The sequence below is a fragment of the Bubalus kerabau genome, chromosome 1 (assembly GCF_029407905.1).
Source record: "Bubalus kerabau isolate K-KA32 ecotype Philippines breed swamp buffalo chromosome 1, PCC_UOA_SB_1v2, whole genome shotgun sequence".
Classification (NCBI taxonomy): Eukaryota; Metazoa; Chordata; class Mammalia; order Artiodactyla; family Bovidae; genus Bubalus; species Bubalus kerabau.
The window spans coordinates 78,923,874-78,932,687 of record NC_073624.1 but is presented as its reverse complement, the minus strand read 5'-3'; the positions used below and the strand labels follow the sequence as shown (position 1 = coordinate 78,932,687).

Sequence of the window (8,814 nt, the reverse complement as noted above, 5' to 3'; positions counted from 1 at the left end):
CTGTCATCTTCTATAAAATGAGGAAATTGAGGCTTAGAGAAGTTAAGTAACTTGCTCAAGATACATAAATAAAGTCAGGATTCAGGACCAAGGCAAGGACTATTTGACTTCAAAATCTCAGCTCCTACTCGGTTAAACTACGTTTGTGTCCATAAGTTATTTCAAAATGCCTTCTGTGTAAGTAAGCCACATGTCTTTTCTTAGAAGCTCTTGAATTTCCATCCACATGGCATGTGCTTAATCATACTTGAAAATAAGGAAAGAGGGATTTATTATTCCTACTAATTACCACTGTCAAGGTAATAAAAAAATATCCAATTGTCTCATTATAATTGACTCGCAGGCTAAAAAGGATTCTGGGACCCAAGTCCACTCTATGGAGGAGTCTTACCCCTACATAATCAAACAGTTCTCAGACACCAGCTAGGTGCCCAACAATTCAACCCAATTCTGGTACCATCTGTCAGGAGACAGCTTCAGATTCCACAGGTTGAAGGCTGGGTCCTATAGGACTCCCCACAACCCCCAACTTCAGATGCCAGATGCAAACCCAGATTATCATGTGTGCTTCTGACCTACCAGCCGTAGATTAGTATTTTCCCTGTACCCCCTCTTTGGGTTTGATTAATTTGCTAGGGTGGCTCACAGAACTCAGAAACATTTTACTTGCTAGATTATGTGTTTATTATAAAAGAATGTAACTCAGGAACAGCCAGATGGAAGAGATATCCAGGGTAAGGTGCAGGGAAAGGGTGCCTTCTTCCCAAATCCCCCTGTGTTCACTGACCGATAAGCTCTCTGAACTCCATACTTTTGTATTTTTATGGAGGATTCATTCCATAGGCATGATTAATTTAATTATGCCACTCGTGACTGAAATCAACCTCCAGGCCCTCATTCCTCCCCAGAGATCATGGGTGAGACTGGAAGTTCAAATCCTCTAATCACGTGATTGGTTGTCCTGGTAACCAGCCTTCATCCTTTGGTGCCATGTAAATGTCACCCCATTGACAAAACCAAAGACATCTTTATCTCTCTCAGCACTTAGGGAACTCCAAAGGTTTTAGGAGCTCTGTGCCAGGTACAAGAGATAAAAATCAAATATACATTTCTTATTATAAATTACAGTATCACAGATGCCAACAGTAAGATAAGGGAAAGCCAGTCATTCAACACCCTGTTACCTGAAGGTAGAGTGACTTGAACCTCCATATCCTAAAATATAGCGTATTAATGAAAACTCTGAGATATATGGAGGTCAACAGACCAGAAGATGATCCCCATTGAAAGATAGTTTGTTACAATTGCCAAGGGGAAGGGATATGACATTAGGAAGCACCAGGGTCAGTCAGAAAGAGGAAGGAGAGGGAGGAACTGTGGGCAAAAGCCTTTGTGGTCATTTCCATGGAAGGAACAGGTGAGGCAGGGGAGACAGGCTTAGAACCTGCTAGTGTGAGTACTTTCAGCAGGCTCTGGGCAAAAGAGGCTGTCCCTAGTTGTACATGGCCCTGGAGCAATCAGGGCAGGGGGACAGTAGTCCCAAATATGAGAACTTGATAAAGTAGGCGGTTGGCGGTGGGGGCTCTGGGTTGGCTGGTTGGTATTTGAAAATCATTGGTGGGCAAGTTTACTATCTCTAGGAATAGCCTAAACCCAGGAGCTAGAATCCCATGATGGTCAGCAAGACCCTAAGATATCAAAACATCAGAAAACAGAAAATAAAAGATAGAGTTAGTACACTCTAGCTAGAGGATTTCCAGCTCTTCTAAGTTGGGAAGGGCATTCAAATCTACCCATAAGCTAAGTAGAAATATCCAAAGCTAATTCAGCTGTAAACAATGGAGATGGGTCTTAATGCCCTACAAGAGAACCTCTTGCATGTAGAGGAAGAACAACAAAAACAAGGCAATGTGTCTCTCTTCCTGCCCTGCATATGGGTTCATCTGTACCATTTCTCTAGATTCCATATATATGTGGCGATATACAATATTTGTTTTTCTCTGTCTGACTAACTTCACTCTGTATAACAGATTTTAGTCCATCCTCATCCCTACAAATGACCCAATTTTGTGCCTTTTTATGGCTGAGTTATATTCCATTGTATATATGTACCACATCTTCTTTATCCATTCATCTGTGATGACCTAGAGGGGTGGGATGGGAGGGTTTCGGGGGGGGAGCTCAAGAGGAAGGAAATTTATGTATATATATAGCTGATTCACATTGCTGTACAGCAGAAACTAAAACAACATTGTGAAGCAATTATACTCCAAAAAATAAAAATAAAAGAATTTTTAAAATAACAAAAACCTAAGATACTGGTAATGACAACTGAAAGATCAAATGCAACTATCTGAGCCTAGACTGTCTGGGTTAATTTAAAGGACTTGTCACAAGCCAGTGCTTCCCAAGAGGACATAAAAGTTTCAGTTCAGTTCAGTTCAGTCGCTCAGTCGTGTCCAACTCTTTGTGACCCCATGAATCACAGCACACCAGGCCTCCTTGTCCATTACCAACTCCCAGAGTTCACTGAGACTCACGTCCATCGAGTCAGTGATGCCATCCAGCCATCTCAGCCTCTGTCGTCCCCTTCTCCTCCAGCTCCTAATCCCTCCCAGCATCAGAGTCTTTTCCAATGAGTCAACTCTTCGCATGAGGTGGCCAAAGTACTGGAGTTTCAGCTTCAGCATCATTCCTTCCAAAGAAATCCCAGGGCTGATCTCCTTCAGAATGGACTGGTTGGATCTCCTTGCAGTCCAAGGGACTCCCAAGAGTCTTCTCCAACACCACAGTTCAAAAGCATCAATTCTTCGGTGCTCAGCCTTCTTCACAGTCCAACTCTCACATCCATACATGACCACAGGAAAAACCATAGCCTTGACTAGACGGACCTTTGTTGGCAAAGTAATGTCTCTGCTTTTGAATATGCTATCTAGGTTGGTCATAACTTTCCTTCCAAGGAGTAAGCATAAAAGTTTAGCACCCATCAAACATTACAAAGTAACATTACAAAGATAGTATTTTTTTAAAATCCAGTTTATTAGCAAGTTATAGTGTACGTAGTTCAAGCGCACGCACACACATATACACATAGTAATAGCTTGCCTAAATGTGAGCTCAGCATCAGATACCACCCACCCCTCCCCCAACACACACCAAATCACAAATTCTCAAGAGTCTGTGTTTAGTGGGTCCAAGTTGACATGGCTGAAATGGGTCTTTTGTTTTCCTCAAAAGCACTGAGATATATGAAGACAAAGTAAAGTCAAACCTGCCCATTTTGACCTCACAGCTTCCTTAGGAACAGAAACAGTATTTTCAAATCCAACAGTGCTGTTTACTCCAGGAAATGTTTTCCTCATAGTCACGGCAAAATCAAACACCACAGTATCTCAAATTCCAGCAAACACTTTATTCTCCTCACTAATGTCTCAAAACCTTTGGTAGCCAAAGCCTGGAAAAAGCCCTTTGGCAATAAACGTGAATGTTTTACAAAGGGTAGAGAGAAGTTGCAAGAGGATAAAAGTTTCTGTTAACTATATTGGAGTATTTTTCTTGGGCAGAGTCCCCAAACAAACTTGAATAAATTACACACAATGTCGATAGAAGTAAAAGAAGTAGTCTGTAAAGAATTTCCCAGCAAAATAAGGGTCCGTTGAACAGTCAGCTAAATCCTGTCAGAAGGGGAGTTGGGGGAAAGAATGATTAATGTACGAATTAGTTGTAATTAAAATTATCTACTTATCTGTTTGGAAAAGGAAATGGCAACCCACTCCACTATTCTTGTCTGGGAAATCCCATGGACAGAGGAGCCAGGTGGGCTACAGTCCATGGGGTCTCAAGAGTCAAACACAACTTAGTGGTTAAACCACCACCACCACCATTTACCTCTCTATTTATCTAATGGTCCGTTTCTTTCTCACTGAAAAGAAAAAAAAAAAGAGAGCTTACCGGTGCAGCTACCCGGAAATGGTACCCACTGTCGAAGAGTGGCGCTACAGGGAGGCTCCAAATGTGCTGATATCCCTAAATAATGAATGAAAGAGAGAGCCATCACATAACTACATTTTACTCTTCGCTGGAAAAAGCCCAGGCTGAAAAGCATTCCCTTGACTGCAGTAGGAGAGGTGTTTGTGGCAACAGTTTTTGATGGTGTTGCTGGAGAAGTCTGCAGCTTCCAAAGGATGCACAGAAGATGCCGAGCCAACTCCTGTGACCAGGGTCAGCAAAGAGAAGCACTGACATGTGACCCACGGCATCTGTGTCTTTGTGAGGATCAGAGGCTGTGCCAACACTATAGATGCACTTCTGGAATGCAGAATGCCGAGGAGCTGGAAATTGTTACCTGTGTCATCTCCTGGGAGACTTCCTGTTGACTTTCCATCCCTTTGGCCTCGATTTTACTACGGAAACACAAATTTCCAAGGGTGAACTTGCACTGGAAGACTATCAGTGGCTCTGTTGTGCTTCAAGAGACAAACGAAAGAAACGGCAAGTGGAAAAGCAGTTATCAGCTCCCATAGGCTACACCTTGAGAAGAAGAGGGCTTATGGGAACATAACTTTGAAATCCATTCAAAGTTCCAAATAGGCCTGTTATTACACAAAATTCACGAATGCCAATATACTAGTTCACATCTCATTATAAAAGAAAGAAACTCAATCTCAGATGACTACTATTGTCAACTAAATGCTTGTGTCCCCCATCCCCCAAATTCGTATGTCTAAATCCTAACCTCCAATATGATGGTGTTAGGAGGTAGAGCCTTAAGGAAGTGACAGATCCTGATGGTGGAACCCTGATGAGTAGGGTTAGTGCCCTCATGAAAAGGACCCCAGAGAGCCCTCTCACCCCTTCTGCCATGTGAGGACATAGAGAGAAGACGGCTACTTATCAACCAGGAAGTGGGCTCTCATCCTACATCAAATCTGCCAGTGCCTTGATCTTGGACTTCCCAGGCTCCAGAACTGTGAGAAACGAATGTCCGTGGTTTAAGCCACCCAGTATTATATAGTAGACTGGAACTGACTAAAACTAAAACTGAGGCAACATACAACAGTCTTGAAAATCTAGTCTCATGACTTAAGTCATTTCAATATTAGAACTTCTTATCTCCATAGATTTAAAAAATAATTTTGGGGTATATCCCTTCTCTTTTCACTGCCAGCTGAATTTGCTTTCATCTGACATTTCCAGGATTTGAAATTCTGCAAACTTCTGGTCCGGATAGGTCTCATTTGAATCAGAGAAGAAGACAACACAGGTATGGGTGTGGGGTGAGCCCCATTAGGAATTATCAGTCCTTATCCCTGGTGTCTCAGAGGTTAAAGTGTCTGCCTGCAATGTGGGAGACCTGGGTTTGATCCCTGGGTTGGGAAGATTCCCCTAGAGAAGGAAATGGCAACCCACTCCAGTATTTTGCCTGGAGAATCCCATGGACAGAGGAGCCTGGTGGGCTACAGTCCAAGGGGTCGCAAAAAGTCAGACACGACTGAGCGACTTCACTTTCACTTCACTTTCAAAGCTATCAGAGTGGAAGACATGTCAGAAAGAATGGTTCTTCTCTAAAGGTTGGCCCGGGAATCATCATCAGGAGGATGAGGTCGACCTATTTCTGGAACAACTACAATCTTGGTTGAGTATATGTGTTACTTTAAGATCACCACTGTTAGAAAGAAAATGATTCCTAAAGCCTGATTTATCATGGGAGACCCAGTTTCAAACCCTGGGTTGAGAAGATCCCCTGGAGAAGGGAATGGCTACCCACTCCAGTATTCTTTCCTGGAGAATTCCATGGACAGAAGTTACAGTCCATAAGGTTTCAAAGAGTTGATCACGACTGAGTGACTAACACCCACTTTTCAGTGATTCAAGACAACCTTCTGCCACTTCAAGGGATATACGACTTCAGCTTACTTCCTTCCATTGAAGCTAGGGACAAATGAGGAAACGCTGTCCCAGGCAGCTCAGAAAGTGCTAGAGAGTAGTACACTTAGCTTTTGCTCTGCCTTGTAATATGGTGGATTCTGAGTCATGAAATTTTAGCTGCTTGAAAAAGACCATTTCAAGGCAAGCAGTTGGCTTGTGTTATTCGCTGCCATCTATGGGGTCGCACAGAGTTGGACACGACTGAAGCGACTTAGCAGCAGCAGCAGCAGAAGCAAAGTTGATGAAAGGAGTATGAAGTCTGAGTGAAACAGAGGAAGACACCACAGTGGAGTGGGAGGAAATGATGGAGGAAGAATAACAGAGCTGGGGAAGCAGAGGGAGAGAGGGGAGGGCAGAGGAAAGTGAAAGAAAGGGAGAAAGGAAAGAGAGAGAGGAAATGTAGAAGGGACAAAGGAGAAACTAACATCAAGAGACACAAACACCATCTTCATGGTGAGTACCTCACTTCATAATTTCTGTGAAAGTCTTCTAAAGTACCATGATTATTCAAAATAGCTGATAAAATAGATTAGAGTTTTGTGATTTTGGAGGAAAGGTAGTCATAATGTGAAGTGCCTGCTGTGTGCCAGGACGGGGCGATGTTCTTACGGGTCTCACCTCACTGGGGAGGCAAGAAAGTGATGGTCGAATGGAAGGGCTGATTGGAAGCCCATCTCCACCACTTATTTGCTCTGACTTTCAGGACAAGCTTTTTGACCTCTCTAAACTAAGTGCTCCCATCTGAAAAGTATGCTGCTAAGTTACTTCAGTCGTGTCCGACTCTGTGCGACCCCATGGACAGCAGCCCACCAGGCTCCTCCGTCCCTGGGATTCTCCAGGCAAGAACACTGGAGTGGGTTGCCATTTCCTTCTCCAATGCATGCAAGTGAAAAGTGAAAGTGAAGTTGCTCAGTTGTGTCTGACTCTTAGCGACCCCATGGACTGCAGCCTACCAGGCTCCTCTGTCCATGGGATTTTCCAGGCAAGAGTACTGGAGTCGGGTGCCATTGCCTTCTCCATCTGAAAAGTATAAACTAGAAAAAAACACCAACCTCAGAGGGTTGTTGTGAGGACTATATGACCCAGTAGTAAAGTGTAGAGTGTCTGGCATATAGTCTGTGCTCAGCAAATGGTAGTAATTAATTTTGCTATTATTATCACTGATTCTCACAGAGGCTCTCCATGTTATGATATAATGTCAAATTCATCTTATAGATGAATAAACAGTAGTCAGTGAGGATAAGTGGTTTTTCCAAGATTATAGAATTAATAAGTGATGGAGACAAAATCTGAGCCCTGGTCTGCCCAGCTCCAAACTCTGACTCCATTTTTTAACTCCCCTGTGGGGAAGTAGATGGTGTCTGCATTTGCACTGTTCCAAGGAGCTCAGAGAAATGTGCAGCCCCCCATCCAAGGAACATGCTATTACTCTAGCTCCCACCGCAATTCAAAGGGACACAGCCAAGGGCAGTCGACAGCCTGAGAACATCAAATCCAAGGTCAGGCTCACTTTGCAGGTGTGAGCATACAGCCCACAGCCTTTCTATCCCTTGGAAGAAGCTTGGAAGGTCCCAGGCTTCATTTTGAAAATCCCTCCCTCAAACTGGCCCACCCCTCAACCCAATCGTCATTCTTTAACTGAAAACATTCTACCTCCTAAATTATTAATCAAATTGTGAGGGAAACTCAGGCTTGGTATTCAGATAATAAAAACAGAATTATAATATAAGAAAACCAGATTTATCTTTTACAGCTATGAACTTACTTGATTTCCAGAGAGAATTTGACATTGGTGGGTGTGTACTTATTAACAGGAATATGGTAATAGTAATTTCCAGACCTAATTAAGGGAAAAAATAAAATCACAAATCAAAATATGCAGGGAAGGATTCAGTCTTTTTTCTATTTTTGAATACTACATAAACTGTGAAATATTCTATTATATGTGATAGATATAGAAAATCAAGTTTAACATGGCACAGTTTCATGTTTTTCAGAGATATACCTGTCAAATTTCAAAGTGATCTCTTTCAGATCAAACTCTATCAAATATACCACAAACAGATTCATAGTTTCTTAGAATACACAGAAGAAATGATGGAAAGTCAAATCCTCCACCAAATGTACAAAACTAAACCAATAGGAAATGACTTCAACTTCCCTTAAGGAGACAGAGATTTCAGAAAACAAATGAGGCAAAGGCCTCAAACTAAACAGTCCCTCTGGAAAGAACTGGAAATAATAACTACCTGCTTTGATACAGTAAATCACTCCCTTTTAGACAACATCAGCAGGAAATACCACGTACTTTCAAAAATGGAATCAAGGAAAATTATTACAGTCCTAATTATAATTGAGTAATGGAGAAAACCTCAGGATAGAAATGCTTATACAGGGATTCCTCCCACCCTTGGGGAGGGATGGTTGGGAAAAGGGGGGGAGTTCCTTTGATTCATATTGTAATGAAAACTCAAGCAAAAAGGTACATTGTATCTAATACAAGTTCTTATGACCTTCCTATCCCTTGAATTATATACAGAAATAAAACCAGATAAATGGGGGAAAGGGCCAGTCATTTTAAATTCTCTTTAATGAATACTAAACTGAGTTGTTAAAAATGAGAAAGCAAAAATAAAAGCAATAGATGTGAATTGGGATCAGGAGGACTTTGTCCTACCACAGTAAGCTTAGATAAATAGAAGTCGTTTCCTGCTGTGTGCCTCCCAGTATCTGCGTGGTTCCCTGAAACCCAACTACTTAGGTAGTAAATATCCTGATCTTACAGACGGGAAGCCGGTACGCAAGGAGAATGAACTTCTTGTCAACTGGAATTTGAACCCAAATCATCTTACTATTCATCATCACATCATTCTACCAAACCAATTA

At 42.2% G+C, this 8,814-nt stretch overlaps 1 protein-coding gene across 1 annotated transcript in view; it reads right to left on the bottom strand.

Annotated features, from left to right (window-relative positions):
- Positions 1–3,490: 3,490 nt before the first annotated feature.
- The window catches only part of MYRFL (myelin regulatory factor like), a 121,249-nt gene continuing 115,925 nt past the window's right edge, over positions 3,491–8,814 (bottom strand). Inside the window, exons 23-26 of the mRNA XM_055580380.1 lie at positions 7,694–7,768; positions 4,346–4,466; positions 3,952–4,026; positions 3,491–3,674 (exon numbers count right to left, since the gene is read on the bottom strand). Coding sequence (XP_055436355.1) covers positions 3,588–3,674; positions 3,952–4,026; positions 4,346–4,466; positions 7,694–7,768 — 358 coding nt within the window. The 3' untranslated portion in view covers positions 3,491–3,587. The remainder of the gene's footprint in view (positions 3,675–3,951; positions 4,027–4,345; positions 4,467–7,693; positions 7,769–8,814) is intronic.